This window comes from Periplaneta americana, chromosome 2 (genome assembly GCF_040183065.1).
Source record: "Periplaneta americana isolate PAMFEO1 chromosome 2, P.americana_PAMFEO1_priV1, whole genome shotgun sequence".
Lineage (NCBI taxonomy): Eukaryota > Metazoa > Arthropoda > Insecta > Blattodea > Blattidae > Periplaneta > Periplaneta americana.
In genome coordinates this window covers 136,717,553-136,741,634 of record NC_091118.1, presented here as the reverse complement: position 1 = coordinate 136,741,634, position 24,082 = coordinate 136,717,553, and the positions used below count along the sequence as shown (strand labels likewise).

The following is a 24,082-nucleotide window of genomic DNA, read 5'->3' as shown; positions in this document are numbered from 1 at the left end:
TGATAATATGTTCTGCGTAATTTGATGTGATGTAGGGTTTGGTTATGGCTTTAATATGTTCATTACATCTTGTTTGCAAGGATCTGCCTGTCTGTCCTATGTAAAAATGTGGGCAACTATTGCATTTTAATTTCTAAACGCCAGTTGAATTATATTTATTTGAATGTTTGATGTGATTATTTAGATATTTCTGTGTTGTATTATTTGTTTTGTATGCTATCTTGTATTTTAGTTTTCTGAATGACACTGCAATTTTGTAAGTATTGGTACTGTGATATGTTAATGTTATGTATTTATTCTCACCAGCATCGAAACGGGCCGTCTGTCCAAGGTACATAACCTTTTTTAATAAATTTTAATACTTTTAACGTAACGACTGAACAATTTTAAGTTTTTAAACAAAGTGTTAACGTGAACTAGAATCAATAAATAAAAATACTTCACAAAGATATGTCCGAATTTAAGAATGAGATATGTCCGAACTTAATGCCCGAAATTTTGGATAAGAATAAATGCCCTTCAACTAAATCTGAACACAATTCAGGTCAACAGAAAATGAAGGCAAGTCAACGTGCTGTGTCAGCTATACCGAACGATGCTGTTAGGTCAGTGTTTTCAAACATTTTTGTAACTCACCATTAAGAAAGGAAATCAAATTTCTTCTCAACTTTCGGATGACAAAGTATTTCAACGAACATAAAATGTGAAAGGAAACATATTACATTATTAATAATGCTTTCCTCTTTTTATTTATATCCAATATACTATGGAGGAAATCTTTATCCATATCACAATAAGTCAGTTCAAATCTTAATTGCAGCAATATATAAAAACCTTTTTAAGAAATACTTACCATTAAAGACTTTGAAAGTAACCAAACTGATAATTAAATTCGAATCCTATTTCCTATTTTGGTCGATGAAAGTGATTTTCCTTTTGTAAATAATACTTGCGTTTAGTCAGTTAGGTGTCTTATTGTTATTACATCTTGCTATTGAAAATTAAAGCCAGAACAACTCTATGCATTTCCTAAAAATGAACCTGGTGGAGAATATGGAGGTTAACTCTTAGTGTTACGATTAACTTATATAGTCAATTCAAGTAATTACCTTGAAAAACATTATAAGTTGAAATCTCAAAAGAGACTAATTTTATTTCTATAATTTATTTAGTAATAATAAATCTATTATCTGCCTCCTGGAAACAAATGGTAATGCGAGTTAGTTGACAGTAATCTTCACCCTCTCGTCAACCTCAATAGTGCAGTTGATATAGCACTGGCCTTCTGTGCTCGAGGTTGCGGGTTTAATCCCGGCCCAGGTCGATGGCATTTAAGTGTTCTTAAGTGCGACACGGCTCATGTCAGTAGATTTACTGACATGTAAAACAACTCCTGCGGGACAAAATTCCAGCACACCGGTGACGCTGATATAACCTCAGCAGTTGCGAGCATCGTTAAATAAACCATAATTTGAATTTCTTCACCCTCTCAATTTTTATACTGTATTTTGCTGTGATCATAAATTTAATGTCATAAAACTCCCTGTGGGAGTGCCATAAATACTGTCAACAATCACACACGAGAAGTAATAATCAGGCGTATCTTGATTTACTAGTGAATTTGTATGGATTAAAATCCATTTGACTGATGGATTTAATATGTTAAATGGCAACCATTACTTTCCACCTTATACTACACCTAAAGACCACAGATTTTCACACTAGCGATAAAGCGACAAGTCATTGATTATAAATAAAGTTGTTTTTCTTTACAAATACGCCTGTAACAATAGCGAAAATGGCAATATTTGTATCGTGAATTTTCGCACTAGATGTGTTTTAGAGCGAAATAAATTATTTCAGCAAAACATTTGACGCACCATTTAACCTGTAATGACGCAGGTCTGATTACTGTAACATTGGTACCGGTACCCAGGTGTAGTCACACAAACCACGCGAGAACTTAACGCGTATAAATCTGATTCTTCGAAAGTTAACTTTTTTTTTGCTGGTGTTATATAAAATAGTTAGACCAAACCTTTTTCCAATATTCAGTTTTAAAGATGGGTCGAACATCAACAGTTACAGTTCATTCCAGAGCTAAAGAATTTGCTAGTGAGGATCTTTATGTATCTGAGACTAACACTTTAATGTGTAAATTTTGTAATATGCGGGTAGACTGGGAGAAACACGACACAGTGTCTAAACATTGTTTAAAAAATAAAGAGCATGTGCGTCTTAAAGAAAAAAAAAAAAAAAAGACAAGCATCAATCGAAGGTTCGTTTGATCACCAAAAGAAAGCCAAAGAAGAAAAAATGGAGATACTACGAAAATGTTTTTGAGTGCAAATATTCCCATTGAAAAGATGGATGATCCAGCAGTTAGAACTTGGCTTCTGAAGTATGTTATGGATGAGTATTTGTTTTAATATATACAGCATTATAAGTATAATATGTATAGTCATAATCATTGCACACGTATTGTACTACTAATATTAAAATAGTATTTATATAAATGACTTACCCTCCCTATTAGAGGAATCAAACATGAAAACAGCACTATTTGCAGATGATATAGTTTTGTGGACTTCCGGATCTTACAGACATAGAGACAAAATTCAAAATTCTGCTCTTAAAGCTCTAAATCAACTACATGAATGGAATACATCAAATTTGATGACACTCAATTTAAGCAAAAGTAACTACCAAATATTTTCACTCGGTAAAAAAGAAAGAGAATTCAATATCCAATACAATGGCCAACACCTTCCTAGGACTTATGAATCCAAATATCTTGGAGTTATTTTCGATAGTAAATTAACATGGAGCAACCATTTGAAATACATTTCTGTAAAAGCTCGTAAAAGATTCTCCCTTCTAAAAAGACTAGCAGGAAAGAAATGGGGATGCTCTAGGAATACTTTGAACATTACATACAAAATGTTTATACAGCCAGTGCTGACATACTGCGGAGAAATTTTAATTACTTCACCTTTCATAAACGACATAAAATATGTTCAAAACCAAGCTCTCAGACTCATTACTGGTGGAATCAAAACAACTCCAATAGATTCTATGAGATTCCTCACTAATATTAACAGCATCAAAATGACAATAGAAGAAAAAGCACTGATTCACATGAAAAACTTATCAGATTACCAGGAAACAATTGGCATTCATACAGTCCTCTCTGTAGATTGAAAACTCAAAAAAGTTTCATATCCATTGTTCAAGAATTAAAACAAAAAATCAATATCCCGAATTTAAAAGAAAACTTACAAATTAAACCAAACCCTTTAACTCTATTAAATATAGAATATAATCTAAATTTAACAGAAGAAATACTGAAATCAGAAGTAAACAATGAAATACTGAAACAATTGTCTTTAGAGACAATTAATATTAGGTACCCTCCACAAAACTGGCTTCATTTATACACCGACGGATCCTTGATCTCCAGAGAATAAGGTGCCGGTGCAGGTGTTACGTGCTGTCTCTTCTCACTTTATAGATCTCTTGGATATGGAACAACAAGTTTTGATGGTGAAATCATTGCAATAAGTGAAAGTCTCACGAATCTTCTATGCCACATCAATAAATTTAGGAATGCAGTTATATTGTCAGACTCCAAAGCAGCTATTCTATCAATAGTCTCTAAACACACACCTTCATCTCAAAGAGCAGAAATAAATAAAATGCTCTCTCAATTAATATCACTCAATAAAAGAATTGTATTTCAATGGATACCATCCAATTGTGGAATCCTGGGAAACGAGAATGCGCATGCTTTAGCCACAGTCTAATAGATACAGTCACGCAACTCATACGTATAAAATATGCCAACATTTGACAGCTGGCACGACAGTAGCCCTCTAGCGGCAGGCAAGTTAAAAGTGTGCACACGACATATGATAACACATCAGAAAACGGGTTTTGCGTAATTTATTTTATATTTTTATGCTACACAGTAAGTGTATATGTTCTTATTAATTTTACTTTAGAATCCTAGAAGAATTTCACACGCAGTTAATCTACAAGTTTCAGAAACTGGGAATAAACGTAATTCTTTCTGCTCCTTACAACTGAATCATGGCCCTGATCACGTATCATGGTTTGAAATAATATAATTGTTTGTACGTGAACGGTTAATTCAATTCATTCCTAAATATATTTATGAACCATTGGAACTCTCTATTTCCTGTGAGAAGAGTCAAAATTGTAGGGCATATCTCGTAGGGTACATCTCGTGGTGAACTCCTCTTCCTATTTCCTGAGAAATTAACTATTTTCCATACCGCAAATTGGGGTAAACTCGGCCGCTGAGGTAAACTTAAAAATATAAAAGGGGAAGATTTAAACCTTAATTTGGCAGACATTGATTTATGAAGTTCATTATTATTTTTTTTTTTTATTATTATTATTTTGAGTCACTAATAGTGCTGATATTATGGTTTAAATATTTATGGAAAGTTTACCGCATTTTACATTACATTTCCAGTTTTCACACATAAGCTTAATTTTAACTTACCCTACCTATATAATACGTAATTTACATGCACTTACTGTTATTATGACGTAGGTGAGAAGGTGAGAACAAATGAATACACAATTTTGTTGAAAAAATTGTAACTTCAATTAACTCAGAAAATGTAGGCCTAATTTTATTTTCAGAGCAGAAGTGGTGTAAGTCAAAAATGGGTAATGAGGGTTAAAGTAAACATTCTGTAAAATACAGCGCAAAGTAGCAGTTAATATTGAATTTATTTAAGCTATTAGTAGTCAGTGAATAGCACGAAGGATATATTAATTGTTACTTTGCGCTGTATTTTACAGAATTTTTACTTTAAACCTCATTACCTAATTTTGACTTATACCACTTCTGCTCTGAACGGCTCAAATAATCACTGGTAATGTAAAATCAACACCAATAACAGTCATGCAAATTATTACAGAAAAGATTGCTTTTTATATTAAATTTAAGAAGGCTCTTTTATTTCTTGAGAACCTAATACGTCTGCCACATGAATCTACACCAACACATCACCTTCATATCATTCAGATGCTAAATAACATAGATGTTGATACAGCGTCGTAAAATAATCCTATAAAATAAAAATAAAAATTCAAAACGCTGACCTTTTTAAACAGATTCAAAAACAAACATAAAATTTCCTGAAGAAAAGGAATAAATACACTCACTGTATGTACTCACTGAAAAATCCCAAGAACTGCCATATACAAACTGTGTGTGGTTTGCAGTACTACGTCTCTTCCTTTCCACTCTCCGATTTTGCAACTCTGATAAGACTTCTCGTGTAACAAGACCTGAAAAATCAACATTGAATTAGTACTTTAATAATGAACTTTAACTAGTATTACATTCATTTACAGTTTTCTGCCCAAGTGCAGGTCTTTCACTGCAAACCGAGCATTCTTCAATCTTCCTTATTTTCTGCATCTCCCAGTCTTCACATACAATCCATATAAAGGTACGGTCATACATCGCTACTTCTGCAGCGCAACTTTTGTACTGCAGCTGCAAAAGTTGCGTGTCGTGTTCACACGTAAGCCAAAAGCAGCGCGCTGCACGCTACTTTTTGTGCTGCGCAACCCGAGTGCTGCAAAAGTTGCAACTGGAGGTTGCGAGTCTATTCACACACAAAGTGCTACTTTTGCAGCCGCAGTCATGCTGCAGGTTTCCATCTCCGTGTTGACTTCTCAATATACATTTTGTGGTTATGTTCACATTATTAAGAAACTCATGCGAAAGCTTCCTTATCTATTATTTGCTTTTCTGTCGTATCTATTATTCAGAAATTGACATTATTTTTACTATAAAGCTTTTAAAAACGTCTATATACTTATGATAACCAACACTATATTCACGTAATCAAAGTTGACAACCCTCCTGTTTGGAACTACGCTACGGAAAATTTAAAAAATGAATTATATCGTCAGCAATTATGTTCAGACTGTGTTGTGTATTTAATAACTGTTACAAATAATTTATTTTCATCACATTTAACATTAAAATATATCCAAACAATAAAAGTATCATTAGCACATTTGGGTGGTAACATTGGTTGCAACCGCAGCAAAAGTTTCAACAAAACCGATATCAAAAATGCTGCGGCTGCAACCCTGAGAACCCTGTTCACACGTCGCTACTTTTAAACTGCGCGCAGCATGGAAAAGTAGCGGGCAGCACGTTCGGCAGCCGCTACTTTTCGGGTTGCACCGTTGTTCACACATCGCAGTACAAGAGTTGCGCAGTTTTTTGTACTGCAGCGCTGCAAAAGTAGCGAAGTGTGGCCGTACCTTAAATCTTATGTTGTCTATCATCAACTAGTATACACAGAATTTAATTTTCATTAAATCACTAACATATAGATAAAAAATTGTGAACATTATACAATTTCTCCTCCTCCTCCTTAGTCAGTATATAGCATATACATATTTGTACTCCATCTCCCACATGTTGCTGCGACAAAGACGAAAACTCGAGCTGCGTGTTCAAAATGTTCTGATTATGAGTGAAAGAAATAACACGTGAACTTCTCACCTCTTACTGCCCATATAATTATTATTCTAATAATTGGATTCCTGCACATAGTGAATAAAATCGTGACTGGCTTTCTGACAGGACACTGCAATGTACTGTTACAAACAAATACACAAGATAGGGCTCCACAATGGAAATCTCAAGTGTACGTTTTGTAGGATGAATGAGACCTCATATAATGAATATGTATTGTACCACTTGGTATGTATGTAATTCACTAAGCCTCAGAAATAGTAAGTACTTAATACAAATTTATCATCTTCTGAAATTAAGCTTCAAACTCTTTAATTGGCCCCATCTCTATTGATGTAAAATGATAAGCAAAATGGAATAAGTGGTTTAGAATGCTCAGGGTTAATCTAAATTGCCCTTCAATTCCATTCTATATTTCTAGTCCTCTGGAAACAGTTTCTCCTTCAATGGAATCACGCACAATTGAAAGCGTCAGTTATTCATAATTACTCACCGACAGCATTCATAAACTGCAATTTGGTGGCCAGGCTCGGATCTTTTCCACCTCCTCCATTGCAGCACTTTGCAACAACATCATCCCGATCCCTCTGAGAGTCTTCTGAGTCTTCTGATGTAGTTGAAGATGAAGTAGATGAAACTGATGATGGACGTACTGGCCTGCAAGTTGATGAAACTGATGACGGACGTACTGGCCTGCAAGTTAAGTCTTCCTACAGATTACCCCACATAACTATAAGTCTGGTTTGCATATGGAATGGAACATACTTCTATCTCTTGCAGACTAATAGTAGCTCAGCTGACATCTTAACAAAAGGACCAGGGTCAAATCTCTGACGTCCTATGTGATTTGCGATGGATAAAATGGATGTAGGTTAGGTTATCTTTAAATATTTGTGTTTTCCTTGCCATTGTTATTTCATAATAGTTGTGTTTTTGTTTTGCCATTTCATCAATTCTGAAATAGCCTCTGTAGTAAGAAAATGTAATTTGATAAAGACTTACCAGCACAACAAATACTACGTTATCTGTTCATAAAATAATATATGATATGATATGATATGATATGATATGATATGATATGATATGATATGATATGATATGATATATGATATGATATATGATATATTTATTCCACCAGCTTACATCTGTCGTGATGGCCCTTCACATTCCTGCATACAGTGCCATCACTCCCTTGGATACATAATAGTCAGATTACGCTTTTTTAAACATCCGGCTATTACATATAAATGACCCTGATCACTTTTCTATCACGTCACTCACCTCTGTTTCCCTCCCTTCTTTTTCTATTTACCCTTCCCTTTCCTAGTTATCTATTTTATTCTTACTAATCTCATTTAATTAAACAATCACTTCTCTCAATCTCTTATTAATTGTTCCCAACATTGTTTACATGAAGTTGAACTCTTCCATAGTCGTCAACTTATTTATTCACTTGAATCACTAACGTTCAATGACCACTTATTCCCATTAATGTAATCTGTATATTTTCAGACGAAGTAGTTTCTACAGTTTCATCACATTTCCTTTCCCACTTTCGTTATTATATTTGTATCACTACTTATTATCACTCTCTGGTTATTACTTATATCTTATCCTTTTTCACTATTATTCCCTCCCTTACAGTCTTTTCTGTCACTATCACTCTTTTCACTTTATCACTTTCCTAAGTTTTGTCACTCATGCATACTATTTTCACTTTATCACTTTCCTAAGTTTCGTCACTCATGCATACTATTTTCACTTTATCACTTTCCTAAGTTTCGTCACTCATGCATACTATTTTCACTTTATCACTTTCCTAAGTTTCGTCACTCATGCATACCATTGTCACTTTATCACTTTCCTATGTTTTGTCACTCATACACCAACCTCTTAAGTTAAAATTTTTCTGTCCTCTACTTCTTCCCACTGACATACCCCTATTTGGTGTCGCTAATGTTACTTCATCCCTTCCAGTTCTTGCAGAATCTTCACTTCTTATCTTAGTATCTTCTTCATCTCTCGATGCCTTTTGTAATTGCTGACCCATATTTGTTCATTCAGCTGGATTCACTGCACTCTTTTTGCTGTTCTCATCTCCTATATGCCATTCTTCTGTTCTCTCCTGTCTACCTGATACCGTCATCATTATTTTATTGCAAGCCTCTTGTTTCTTCTTTAATTGCTTGTTGACACCCTCATCTGCTGCTGTTGCTGCGCTATGCATTACTCTGGTTGCTGGCCTCTCTTCCTGGTTCATGTGACTTGCTGACTGATTCATTCCATTGCTTGCTATTCTTTCCTGTGTGATGACCTCTCCTATTTTTCAAATAGTTCTCCCATCGTATGTTTTACTATAATGTTCCTTATCTCCTCTTTCATTGTCCCTATCTCTGTACGGTTCAAATTTTCCAAACAGAATTCCACATCAAACATCTCCCCATTTATCTTTAATTTGTCTCTGTATAATCTAGTAAAATGAACATTTTTCCTTGCAGCCTTCATAAAAGGAACCAATATTCTTCTCCTGCATCCTACTTCATATTCAAAATCATGTTCCAGTCTAATATGAGTTTTTTAAGTACTTTCATTTGCTCAAAATTTCTTCTGCCATTATACTTGAGAATTTAACTAGAATAGGTCTATTTCCATTTTTCCCGATTCTGTATGCTTCTTTTATTTGTCCATCACTCATATCAATCCTGAACCAATCCCAGCACACTTTCATTACAGTCTCGTATGTTTCCAATGCCTGTTCCTACTTCTTTTCCTCGATTCCAAAAAATATTGTTCTTTCTTCTCTGATCTTCTTCTAGATATTTCACCTTACTTTTAATTCGGTTGTTTTCCTTCTGTAGAGTTTCCAACTTCTTGTAGATCTCTTCAATGTTTGCTTCAAGTTTACTACTGCTTGGCTATTTTCTTCAATATTCACCGTTATTACACTGTTACGTGATGTCGGTGTCAATGCCTCTACTACAATATTCACTGTTGAGCTCCCTCCGCACACGTGTCTACTGATCCGTTGTTTGCTGTGGACTCTAATATTGCAAAGCAAAATAAATAAATGAATTTTATGCAAGGAAAGAATTTTGCTTATAAATATCAGCCAAGTGCAGATATCACATTCTTGATTTTTTTTAGTTAAATAATCAAGTCTACAATAAATTTGTGCAAATATCTCCACTTTTTCAAATTGTCAGTTGGTCTATAATATTGCATAACTCTGTCCATATGGCTCTGTTAATAGAGAAGTCACTGTGGTTCCTTTGCCATACAGAATTATCTAGTATAAACTCATTACAGTCCCAAAAACAAAAGTAACGAAATTAGGGTCTTGGATGTTGTTGTTTAGAACACGATTCATAATTAAGAAACCCTATTTCATCGCTTGTGACAATATTACAATAATTTTTCTCAATTAGATGTTGTAGTGCCTATTTCAGCCAAGATCACAGAGAACAACAAAATATGACCCATGACAGACAACAGTTGATGCAATTTCGTTTACAGTAATACAGCGATTTTCTTTAATTTATTGGTGCATCCACTTGGCTGTCAACTGTTGGTGATATCGAAGGCCAATAGAGCAATCACGATTTCCAAGAGTTGTTCTCTCATGCTTAAATCTGCCCATCTTATCCACAGATATTTTTCTGTACTTCATAGTGTTTACCATATTGCATTACCACTCAGATGTTCTAACACAACCTGACCACAAAATCTGGATCATAGTTCACTGTTGTACCATGGTACACTCTGGAAATGATGCTGCCATTTCATGACTAAATGTAAACCAGCATACACTATGAACAAACAAACTGCCTATTACGTAATACTTCAAACAGCTGCTCGGTTTTGTCATGTGATGATTATAAAGTCTCTGTTAGCATTAGCAATGTCACTTTACTTCATATTTATGTTTCTATTTACCACAAACATATTAATTTAAGAAGGTTACATCATTTAATGTATAAATATCATCATCATCGTTCATTGTATGACTTACTCATGTGGCTTAAGCGTATAAACCCTTTTTGGTTTCACAAAGGTTAACAAAATATGTTTCTCTGTATCATGCACAAGTATTAGATTGTTTTAAACAACAGAAATTAAAAAAAAAAAAAAAAAAAGTCAGGACTTACGTGCATCTCTCCCTGACTATGTTGTTGTTACTGGTGTTGTTATTGTTGTTACTGATGTTGTTAATTCCTAAAGACAGGGCCACACTTTTTACGTTTAATGTGCTGTTGGTTGCATTTGCTTCTAGTTCTTTCCTCAACCGCTGAACAAGTCGTTTCTGCAACACCAGTGACAAATTACCAAATTAACTTTGATAGACCAGACCATTCATTTTCAATGGATTCCTTCACATGTCAAGCTCCAAAGAAACAAAATAGGAGACAGATTACCCGAAAAAGAACAGAGCTACAAAAATAACAATATAAAACCACCATCTAATCCAATAACTGATAAGATAAGATTAGAGAAAATGCGTAAATTTTATTTTCCATCGGAAGTTAGTTCTTACAAGGAAACATTCCAAAATCTTGTCGAAATCTCCCTTAAAATTTTGTACACAGGTGTAAAGGTAAAGGTAGCCTCTTCACATGCCATGAAGACACTTGGGAGGACACAGAGATAGATTCCCATGCTTTTTTGACCTTGGCACTAGAATGAGGTGATGTGGCTGTCACCACGCTCCATTGCCTTTTAGCACCAGGAAAGACTCAGTATTCAATCCGATAGAAGGCTGTACACAGGTAGACAGTGTAAAATAAGAGTTACAGTAAATACAAGAAATAAGTTGCCAAGACGGACTGCAAGACACAACAAATAGCCTTCGAAAATCACTCGAAATATGTTTAAAGATCATAAATAATTTAATAATAAGAGCCTCAAAGTCAGGGAAGACAGGAAAAATAACATTCATTGGAAGTAATTATACTTCAGTCATGGATTCCTGGACAACATACAATGACACAACTGTCAGAGAGTCCATTCTAATGGGCATGGCAATTGAAATTTTTACACCTGTTTTTAAGTACTTTTTTGAACAGTCCATTCACACTACCCAATTCTGTTGATTTTTTTCATGTATTCACTTAATTTCATCCTCACTATAACTCCTGTCATCAGTGACATTTAGGAGGTAAAATATAAAAAGAAAATTGTAACCTTATCTAAATTCCCCAATCTATCATTTATGTTGTAAATTAAAATATTTAGGAATTTTGAAACTGTTAATTTTATGCCATGTTTTGTTTCAGTGAGTCAGTAAGCACTCGATTACAAATTCTAAGTCAACCATTAAATTCCTCAGAGATTTTTGACAAAAAATTTGTATAATTTGGGCCAGATTTAGATTTGAGCTCAAGCTATAGTAAATTTCAATTTTTCCTATTTTCTGTAGTCTCCACATACGATCCATATATCCTCTTATTGTTTACTATCTAAATGCATCTGTGAAATATGAAATATGGGTTGTAGCAAACAGGAATAAAAACAGGATTTCATACTGCTCTTACAATTCAGTGAACAATTAAATTATTGACTCTTCTTGCATGATAAATTCCGCACCATGTAGTAGAAATTGTTAGGATATTTTCTTATGGTTTGTCTTCTTCCCTTAACACTCAGGTAATACACCTTCCTTATAGTACTGTCTCAACAAATGAAACACGTGCTCTACCATTGTGTTGCTAGTTAAATGAATTATTTGTTTATACTTTGAATTTTTTATATTAATGAACTACTTTTTATACCCTGAATTATTTATACTGGCAGCTAAAATTTTGTAAATCATTTTTCTTAGCAGTACTTGTCTATATATAAATTTTGAAGGTGGTTTAGACATGATGATGTAAGAAGTTTCCTTGTTAGAATTACAAATATGATATAAGCTAATAACATGTTTCGAAAACTTAAGAAATTTGATCTTTTTGAGATAAAATATAAATATTATCGACAAAAATTAAAAAATACCAAATGAACCTAAAACGAAATTTTACTGGTGTAACATTATAACACAATACAACAGCTATTTCTGGGTTAAGATATAATGAATCAATGTTCCCTGTGCTTAGTCTTTTTTTCACCCCTGTCAATTGCTTATGATACATTGTAGAAAATGACTATGTAACCTATTCTTGCTGATAAGTTTTAAACGAAGAAATCTTATGTATGGTGTACTTTCCTAATGTGCAGTAACAAGTTGCTCTCGTCACATGTGCTTAGGACACATATATTTACCATTTTTGTGCTTTAGATATACCCAATGGCATTATCCCTATAAATGCCTCACTAGCACTGTTTCCTATAAATAATTAAATAAATCTCATATCAAATCACAACAAACATTAATTAATTAATTGGAATATATCAGTCCCCTAACTGCCCATTGTGCAACTCAAACCAAGAAATGGATACAGAACACCTCAAAATCTGTGCTTCAGTGGCTGATCATGATAACATCTTTGAAAAATATTGGAGTGCAAGAGATCAAATGAATTTACTGTCAAACACCTGGCATTAGGACACAACATTAATTAATCAAGAAGAGACCATAAATGTTCTTACCATGTGGCTTTGGCATCACGAATTTTGAGAGACATGAAGCAGTCGTTCTGTTTCATGAAAGTAGTTACCATACAGTAAATCGTCCCCTGCAAGGCAGAGTATCATAAGCACCATTTTGCTAACTTTACAGAAGAGATACTTATCCAACATGGTGGTGAACACGATAGTCTAACTTTAAATCAATTTCTCAGAAGGAAAAAAAATTTGGGGCTCATGGAACTTTTACAGTCAATGCACAATGCCGGGCAATTTACCCTAAGCACCATAACTCATTTTCGGTAAAAGTGGCGTTCATGATAATTTGCCTTGCAGGGGATGGTATATAAATCTATATGTGGTAGACTTGCCTCTTCCTGAATATTTTTATCAACCTTCATTTTAGAGTCAACATGAGAGAAATAACAATCGCCATGCAGCTGACAATGCAATCAGAAAGTAAGCATAATCTGAAGCATAGCAAATATTCCCATCACGAGGAAAGAATCGACTTCTGACGTCTCTGCGAGCAGGGTGGAATGATTTAAATCCTGATTTTAATCACTTTATTTTTATTATATAAATCACTAATAATTTAAATCATATTATTTTTATTGTAAAAATTAGTGAATTATTTTAAGTAAGTTATGTTTATTATTAATTTCTTAAGTAATAATTTACATCCTATATGTTAACAATAACATACTCAATGGGTAAATAATTAAAATCAGTTTGTGCGAATCTGGCTTCCAGGTTTAACTTCCTATAAAACTGGTTTGAATAATATTTGTTCATTTAGTATTAAAGGGAAAATTGTTTCGGGACCAGATATCGAACTCGGGACCTTTGGCTAAGCACACTAACACACCACCACTGAGCTATCCAGAAACGATATACAATTCTTCCATTTATGTCCACATACCTCAAGTGGGTTGACAACATCAAAGACCCAGCCTGAGAGCACACTATACTGCGTAACTTTAAATTGTAGTTTCATGTTATAATGCACACGTGCGTTGATTATGTGAATCTGGCTTCCAGGTTTAGCTTCCTGTAAAGCTGGTCTGAATAATATTCAAGGGAAAAACTGTTCCGGGACTGGGTATCGAACCTGAGACCTTTGACTAAGTGCACCAATGCTCTACCACTAAGCTACACAATCATGGTCCAATTCTTCCCTTTACGTCCACATACCTCAAGTGGGTTGACGACGTCAAAGACCCAGCCTGAGAGCACAATATACTGTGTAACTTTAAATTGTGGTTTCATGTTATAATGCTCATGCGAGTTGATTATGCGAATCTGGCTTCCAGGTTTAGATTCCTGTAAAGCTGGTTTGAATAATATTAAAGAGAAAAATTGTCCTGGGACCGAGTATCGAACCCGGGACCTTTGGCTAAGTGTGCCAATGCTCTACCACTCATCAATCCATTTGAGGTATGTGGACATAAAGGAAAGAATTGGATCATGATTGTGTATCATTCCTGGTAGCTCAGTGGTAGAGCATTGGGACGCTTAGCCAAAGGTCTCGTGTTCAAAACCTGATCCCGGAACAATTTTTCCCTTTAATATTATTTGAAATCAGTTTGCTTTCTTATAGTTGTCCAATGCTTGTAGTCCATTGTTATTGAAATAAAGAAGTCTGATTTAAATTTAAAAAATCACTGATTTTGATTTTAATTTTTAAAAAAATCACGATTTTTCCCCCACTCTGTCTACGAGTAGTAAAGCATAATCTGAAGCATGGCCAACTACTCCCACTGTGAGGAAAGAATAGACTTCTGACACCTTTGTAAAATACATGACAGGTGCAGGGTTTAAGAGAAATATTTCAACTAACAGCATTCTCCTTCCCCTCACCTCAATAATATATAGCTGGCAGGCGGAGGGGCAGGCAGAGATTTTGTGTTCATTACTGATAAGAGGAGAAGAAAAGTTGGGGAATATAATTATGCAGAACATCAGTCAAATTTCTTTATACTTATTATGACAGGCATTATGGGATAGATGGAATGACTTCCCTAGGGTTTATAAAAGAGGTCTCAATTGTGACATCCCAGACCCAGATTCATGTTCCTCTTCCTTCGTTCTCAGCTTTTTTTTTTTTTTGGTAACGGGTGGATTAATTTTTAAGGCTGTCCTATCCATGACTTGTTCATATCTTCAAGTGGACTTTATTTTGTCTTCCTCACTCGTACCAAGCACACCATTTTATATGCTTGCTCGCAAATCTGGGCACCCTTTCCATTTTTGATACTCTGCCTGCTTTCCTTCAGTACTCAGTCTTCTGCTCCTACTATTTTGTCCAGATTATACGACATTATTACGGAGATAATAAGAAATGTAACTATGTAGACATACAAATTGAAACTAACTAGGATGTAACTATATTTAATAAATTTAAACAAAACTAACACAAATTATAAACTTGACACCCCAACAATACAATAACTGAGTGAAGATTCTGTGTGGCAACAATGTCTCCATTTTCTATGTGGCACCAGAAAGGTGAGTGACGAATCCAGATCCTAACAGCTGAGTGAGCTGGGAAGCAGGTGGAGTTCAAAAATACACGTCACAGAGCTGTCAGAAGTCACTTCTTTGGTTGCAAGAGATGTAGATGACTATAACTGCCTGCACAACATATTATAGAGATCTTTTGCTATAACGCCATATTCATTTTCAGATGCCTTACACAACAAATATCGGTAACAAAAATATATTATTTTCTGCAACAGAAATGTTTGTTTAAACATTGTATCTTTTCCCCTAATTAAAAATCATAGAATCTCTTTAAAGGTAAAAAAATGTAATGTTTATTCCCAACTGAAACAACAATCAAAACAAAATCTGACAGTTGAGAGTTAGGCAAAACTTATCAAACTATTAATATTTTACGAACAATTGTATATTAATAAGAACTAAAATAATTTGCACAAATCTATAAAACTGAAAACCAACACAAGATTCGAAATATAGAAAAAAGTTGCTTTTAGATGTTGAAAGATAATATATAATGGCCAGGATTTTTACTGGTATGTAAAATATTCATTCTAAAATTAAGAACAAAGATGTTATGAAAATTTATTTAATTTGTTTAGGAGAATTATCTGATTGGTTTCTAAGCAGTTGACAATGAAGTCCAAGTTGACATTCCAATATTTAGCAGGAAGACTGGAAAACTGAGTAAAAGTTGGACAATGAAAAAGATGATCTTGATCCGTATCTTCATTAACATTACAGAAAGGGCACATAGGAGGTTCTGTAATACCAATTTCTGTAAATGTTTGCTGAAGCAATCATGTCTTACATAAGTTGAAAATTGGTATTATTACAGAGTTCCCCCCCCCCCCACCCATTAGACTGCACTTTATCAGGTTGTACTGGATTACAACAACTTAAAACTCAATGCATCAATGTAAATATTTCCTCCTGTGCTTTAGAAGTACGTCACCAATCTTTAAAAGTGAAGAATGTATATAGTTTACTAGCACTAAAAGACCGAAGTTCAGGATTTAGAAAAGCATGATAATCACCTGGTTCTCTCCTAGCAACAAGATGTGTTTCTGCACACTCAGGAGTTGTTTCTTCATTTGCACATTCTGAAAAACAACCAAAAACCTCAAAGTAAAAATACAAACCTATTTCTTAAGAGTAATTTTATTTATCTGAAGATATTATGCAGGGTCAAGGAAAGGGTTTTCTCAACATAAAAGAAAGCTGATCAAGATCAGTAGCATTAACGAACATTACCTTTGTGATTCAATATTACTTACTTACTGGCTTTTAAGGAACCCGGAGGTTCATTGCTGCCCTCACATAAGCCCACCACTGGTCCCTATCCTGAGCAAGATAAATCCAGTCTCTATTATCATATCCTACCTCCCTCAAATCCATTTTACTATTATCTCCCCATCTATATCTCGGCCTCTCCAAAGGTCTTTTTCCCTCCGGCCTCCCTAACACTCTATATGCATTTCTGGATTCCCCCATATGTGCTACATGCCCTGCCCATCTCAAACGTCTGGATTTAATGTTCCTAATTATGTCAGGTGAAGAATACAATGCATGCAGTTCTGTGTTGTTTAACTTTCTCCATTCTCCTGTAACTTCATCCCTCTTAGCCCCAAATATTTTCCTAAGCACCTTATTCTCAAACACCCTTAACCTATGTTCCTCTCTCAAAATGAGAATCCAAGTTTCACAACCATAAAGAACAACAGGTAATATAACTGTTTTATAAATTTTAACTTCCAGATTTTTGACAGCAGACTGGATGATGTTACATAGGAGTAAATCAAGGACCGTTACCTATTACTTACACAATTACATTGGTTGAATGTTTACAAATATTGAGAAAGAATTTTTTGTTCTTTTTTATGTTCACGTCAAACCGTATTATGCCCATGATATTTTCTGAAATTCAGGACAGTCTGGTATAAAAGTGATTTCAAATATAATTGATTCTGTTAAATGAAGTTCTTCCAGTAATTAATAATTTTAGTATTTTAATTTACCTCCTTCAGTTGGCACAAAGACAGTTTTTCTTCTCTCCTAAAAAAATTACTTCAGTGGACTTAAAATGGTTGGAACAAACCTCCTCATATATAATTAAGACACGATCTGGCAACATGGAAATGACTCTACATGGACTAATACAGAAGCTACTAAAGAATAACCAAATCTGATTGGTGATAATGGCATGGCTCGACAAAGCAAACTTTCTCTGCATGGCTAGTAATCAAAGAGATGCCAAATGTCAACTTTTAGGGAGTGACAATAATACATATGAACCTGTTATACTTGAAGAAAAAATCGCAAGTGAAGAACCTGAGAAAGGAGTGGCTGTGAAAGACTACGATGCAATTGATGCTTTAGTTACAGACTTTATCGAAAATCTGTGATATAAAATATGACGATCCTGGTACTTGGCCCCAAGTAATCTAAAATAACCTGCAAAAAGAGATAGTACAAACTATCAATTTTCAAGAATTCCAAAATATTTATAAGGAATAGCGAAAAGATCTTAATGGCATAGAATTTCAAGAGAGAGAGAGAGAGAGAGAAACAATCTTGAAATTCTATGCCATTAAGATCTTTTCGCTATTCCTTATAAATATTTTGGAATTCTTGAAAATTGATAGTTTGTACTATCTCTTTTTGCAGGTTATTTTAGATTACTTGGGGCCAAGTACCAGGATCGTCATATTTTATATCACAGATTTTCGATAAAGTCTGTAACTAAAGCATCAATTGCATCGTAGTCTTTCACAGCCACTCCTTTCTCAGGTTCTTCACTTGCGATTTTTTCTTCAAGTATAACAGGTTCATATGTATTATTGTCACTCCCTATATATATATATATATATATATATATATATATATATATATATATATATATATAAAAGACAAAAGAACAAGAGAACAATTTCCACTAGAACGATTAAACATGGAGTGCATCAAAAGAAACTCTGTACTGTTTACCAAGTCGTTATTTTTGTCGACTAAAGTAACAAAAATTTGTCCTAGAAATAACCTTGGACAGGCTTATATAATATTTTCCCTCCTCACGAAAATAGTGCTGAACACAGGAAAATATTTGACTTAGAAATTTCTTATGCAATCATTAAAAGGACATGGAATCGATAAAGGTTTAAAACTGCAAATTCTTTGTAGGACAACTAAGTGGAGATCACTTCTGCAACGGATTGTAGAACTAACATTATTTTTATCATCTACAAGTTCAGCTCTTCAAAGAGAAAACATAAAAATTGAAGATGTTTATAATTGTAAGTTTTTAGGAATTTTATGATTGATTGGAAAGTATGATGACATGACAACATCTCTGAAAATTCAACAAAATCAGGTGGGAGGTGAAAGTATGAAGCGATGTGCACATTATCTGTTGCTGCATTCTCAAAATGAGTTTATTGGGCTTTGACAAACAAGATTTTTCCAGACCAGAGGTAAGACGCAATTTTCTACAGAATAATAGTAGATACAACACTAGATATCTCCCATAAATAATAAAATATCCTAATTCTCAGATATGTATCTCAAAACCAAGACTCAATGGAATTCGAATTGAACATTTCATTGATTTTATTAATTTTGCTGGAAAAACTGGAGAAGGAAATAACTGAAGAAATATGTGCAATTGCAAAAACACAATATACCTCTCCAAGATTATCGTTCACAAGGTTATGATAATACCGTAGTGGAAATATGTGTGGTAAAATAAATGGCTTTTAAGTCCCATATCTTAGAAAATAAAACAAATGCACCTTGTTCTCTCCTAGCAGAATATATACATTGAATTATGCGAGAGTCAATTCTGCAAAAATCAACCCTTTATGTTATGAACCCACATTTTCTATCAGACACCTTACTGCACAAAATCCTTCACCTTAAAAGTATTCACAAGACAGCTGTCGGCACTGAAAGAAGCCTGATTAGACTTCTGAATGCAATAAAATTTAAGGCACAAAATTGCAAAATATATTTGCTGATAATTGTCTCATCATTGAACTGTTCTGCACAGTACTAGTTACTGTTTCTTCAGCTGCAAGATTGTTCAGTACACAGGCAAATTAATTGGAAACTTGGTAAAAAAGCACAACTAATCGAGAATGACTTGATCATCTAGCAATTTTGTGCATCGTAAATGACTTAGCTAAGCAAGTTACTTTTACTGTTGAAGTTATTGCAAAATTTGAGTCGACAGACGCTAGAGAATATAGTTAGTTTCCAATGGCTGGATCTTGACTTAATGTCATCTTCCTTCTTTGCTTCCCTGTAGAGGCTTATTTGGTCCTTTCATTTCTGTTTTTATCTGTTTAGTTCTATGCATGTTAGGAAGTGAGCGATGTCCATTGTGGAGTTGTCATCTTTGCAGAGTGGGCAGCTTTCAGAATTTACTATGCTGATGCAATGCAGGTGGTATGCCAGGCAGTCATGTCCCATGTACAGTCTCAATTTTGTTGTTGCTTCTTTTCTTGGTAGGAAGTGATAGTCCATTCCATCTCTGTCGATAATGATCCATTGTTTTTGTTTTTGTGGTGTATTGGCTATCTCGTTCTGACTTTATTTGGTTTAGGGCTAATTGTAGAGATTCACTCCATCATCAATTTTCGATTTTCTTTTCAGAGAATCCCCAATTTTTACCCTTGTTTTATTAAATAGATCTTAGAAAAAAATTTCGACTTAGGCATCAATCTGACAAACACATCAATCTCTCTTACCTTAATAGTTCGGTGCATTGATGCCTAAGTCGATATTTAGGCTAGGTCAAGTTAGGTCATCTCGTTACTTTTTCTTCTAAGTTCTTTTGAAAAAAGGGCAGAAATTAGGAGTTTAAAAAAAATCGAAAATCGATATTGAAGTGGATCTCCACAATTACTGTTTTTTAATCATGTAAATCCCCTAGGGAGATATGCAGAAAATAACGGCTAGAGAAATGACATTTATGAGGAAAGCAGCAGGATACGGGGGGTGTAACTTTAATAGTGGCAACACTGCTGTAAAAGTGAAACGAGACAGAGTTAATTGTTGTCATTTTTACCACATGTTAGTTTATGTCTGCCCTCCTCCCCCCTAAAATGACTCTTCCATCCGACTCACAGCGCATGTTAGTTACAGCTCTAAGCGGCTGTGTTTCACCATGTTTACAAAGCAGGAACAGAGATCTTAGCTGAAAATTCAATCTGCCCGTGGTCGTACAGCACGGCATGGTCATGATGGTCTTGTTGAGGCATGTGGAGAGACGGCATTACCATACAGAACTGTGGCGAGATGGGTTCGACCCTTCAACGAGGGGCGTGACCACGTGGAAAACAAGGCTCGGCAGGGTCGTCCTAGTGTTAGTGAAAAGGAATTGCAAACTGTTTCCGCACTATTAGACGGTGATCGACGACAGACGGTACGTGGGTTAGCCCAGGAGATAGGAATATCGCATATGACTGTCTTTCGTATTCTAAAGAATTGCCTAATGCAGGATAATGCAAGGGCGCACAAGGCACAATGATTTGTACCGTCGCTGTGGGTGGAAGTGCTTTTCCATCCACCATATTCACCGGACTTAAGCTCCTGTGATTATGACTTAATCTCAAAGATGAAGGAATACTTCATGATGTTCGAGTCCGAACCATTCCCGATATTCTGCAGGCAATAGTGCAGTCCATCAGAAACATCTACAGAACAGGAGCTGCTAGAGGGATACTACAACTTCCACATCGCTGGCAACAAGTTGTAGACAATGCTGGTTACTACATTGAAGGACTGTAGAAGTTTCACAGATGTATCACTTGTATATTCATAATAAATAAATAGTTGCCATTATTAAAGTTACAACCTGTGTACATACTTTGGGATAAAAAATGAATTGAAGAAATTTTGAAGGAACTAGGAGTTACACCCAAAATTAATTTCCTACACAATACAGAACTAACTGGAGGAGCCATGTGGAAAGGATGCTGAGGAGCCAATGGTCAAACTCAACTTTAGTATATCACCCTACTGGAGAATGATATATCAGGAGACCTATGAAAAGATGAAAAGAAACCGTAGACTGTAACAGATTAGTAGGTCCAAGGCTTGACCAGATGATGATGATTATGTAAATCCATTTAGATTTTTTTATGAATATAAATATTACTTTGGTGTCATCATTTTAACTAACTTATTTAATCCTTAATCCTGTACAGCATCACACTACCCTTTAACCTTAGGAAGGTAGGGAGCCTGAAAACTATCTTAGCAGACTTCTGTTCATTGTAATCAAACTTGCACTTGTTTTTGCAAAAGAACATAAATAGGTTACACTTACTGTTGGGTCATCTCGCATTTTCAATACCACAATCTGCAACATAAAACAGACAGTTTAATTTTATTAAAGTTACAATAGTTTCCAAAAAAATAACATATTGCAATATGGCACATCTAAAATATTCCATACATCTCAACCCAATAAAGTATTCACATAGGTTTATGTTTAATGTTACCAGTATACAATGAAACTTCCCTTAATGGACACTTCCCAATAGCAGACTCCTCTCAATAGCGGACATTTTAAAATTCCCCTGCAAAATAACATTGGCCCTTATGATAAAATTCTTCCAAATAGCGGACATTCCCAATAACAGACACGGACACTGAAATGTATCTCCCAACAACAATTAAAACTTCCAAAAAACGGACAGCGTGAAAGAAAAAAAAAGAATAAGTCGGTAGTAAATTAAGCAGAATTCTTTGCAACAATCATTATCGTGCATATGAATGTTCTTGTACTTCACTGAAGGTAAGCAGCACAGTTGTTAGTTGTGATGCTATAAATGAGCAGTCCCAACCATCATATCTCACCTCCCTCAAATCCATTTTAATATTATCCTGCCATCTACGTCTCAGTCTCCCCAAAGATCTTTTCCCCTCCAGCCTCCCAACTAATACACTATATGCATTTCTGGATTTGCCCATACATGTTACATGCCCTGCTCATCTCAAACGTCTGGATTTAATGTTCATTGTTTGGTTCATTATTACAGAGATTATTCAAAATCTGAGTTCCTGCAAAAGTTATCGGGAATTTTTCTCGTAAGAACACAAGTAACTTGTATTAAATAAGTTCGTATTTACAAAATAATAGTTCGACCAATAAAGTTGTAGCATATGCAGCAGACTAATTAGGGCAGATACCGAAAAAAAAAAACTAACATATGGTGAGCACTTGTGAAATGAATATTTTAAGGACTATTCAAGGAAAAATATTACTTGCCAGTGTACATAGGCTAATAAAGAAATTACGTTAACACAAATATACTGCTCAAAAAAAAAATTAGCGGAACAAGATTTGAAATTAATTTTTTATTGCACAATGAAAATGTAGAATATTGTCCTTGGTACAGCATAAACTTCAGACACCATATTTTATAACAAATTACTTTCCATGGCCATTTACAACCAAGTTGTGGTCAACAATGGTCATCTTACTCGATACTGCATAAAACATAGTGTAAAATCTGTTTCTTTATTCTAACAATCGTTGAGTTCTTACAATCTCTACATGGATTTAGTACCTCATGTGGCCTCCATGAGCATGAATTACTGCTTGGCATCTACGAAACATGCTTCTCACAAGCTGGCAAATTGTAACTTGGGGTATATTCATCCACTCTTCAATAAGTGCCACTGCAAGCTCTTCGAGGTTCTGTGGGTTTTGATGGCGCCTATGGATGCATCTTTCAAGTATACCCCATACGTATTCAATAGAATTTAAATCTGGACTAATCACTGGCCAATCCATTGCAGGAATTTCATGCTTGTTAAGAAAGATCATGGAGACAGAGGCAACATGAGCTCTCGAGTTATCATGCATCAACACAAATCCAGGACCCATACGTTTTATTAGACAGAACACGTCGCAATATATTGTCAACATAACAAATTGCATTCAGCCAGCCAGGAACGACAGTCAGAGCAGTTTTTGTTTCTAAGCTGATGCTGGCCCAGACCATAATTGAGCCCCCACCAAACCTGTCAATTTCAAGAATGTTAGGTTCATTGAGATGCTCTCCACAACATTTTCAGACATGTAATCATCCACCACCACCCAGGAAGTCAGGGACAACCTCGATTCGTCTGTGAACAGTACTTGCCTCCAATGTCGAAGTTGCCAACTTACACATTCCAGAGCGAATCTTAACCTTGCTCGCTTATGATGAACCTCCAAATGAGGGGCACACAGAGGTCTCTGAGCTCTCAAATGAACTTCCTACAATCTATTCCTGACCGTCTGGATACTTACTGCTATTCCATGTACTAATCTGAAGTCGTTTTGTAGGTTACAAGCAATGGATGTATGCCAACGCAGAGCAAAAAGAATTAGAAATCTGTCCTGATTTCCAGTTGTCTTCCGTTTACATCCTTGCCCATGTATCCTTTCGTACTGCCCTGACTCCCTATAACATTTCACAGTTCTATACACAACTCACAAAGTAA

The 24,082-nt window shown here is 34.9% G+C and overlaps 1 protein-coding gene across 3 annotated transcripts in view; it reads right to left on the bottom strand.

Moving 5' to 3' along the window:
• The window catches only part of LOC138694608 (PHD finger protein 21A-like), a 36,466-nt gene that overhangs the window by 8,598 nt on the left and 3,786 nt on the right, over positions 1-24,082 (bottom strand). For 2 of the 3 annotated variants that reach the window (XM_069818513.1, XM_069818515.1), the window contains exons 2-6: positions 21,915-21,947; positions 16,627-16,692; positions 10,681-10,835; positions 7,029-7,228; positions 5,213-5,325 (exon numbers count right to left, since the gene is read on the bottom strand). In XM_069818513.1, the coding sequence (XP_069674614.1) occupies positions 5,213-5,325; positions 7,029-7,228; positions 10,681-10,835; positions 16,627-16,692; positions 21,915-21,947 (567 nt within the window). The remainder of the gene's footprint in view (positions 1-5,212; positions 5,326-7,028; positions 7,229-10,680; positions 10,836-16,626; positions 16,693-21,914; positions 21,948-24,082) is intronic. The other variant, XM_069818514.1, reaches the window with a different exon arrangement.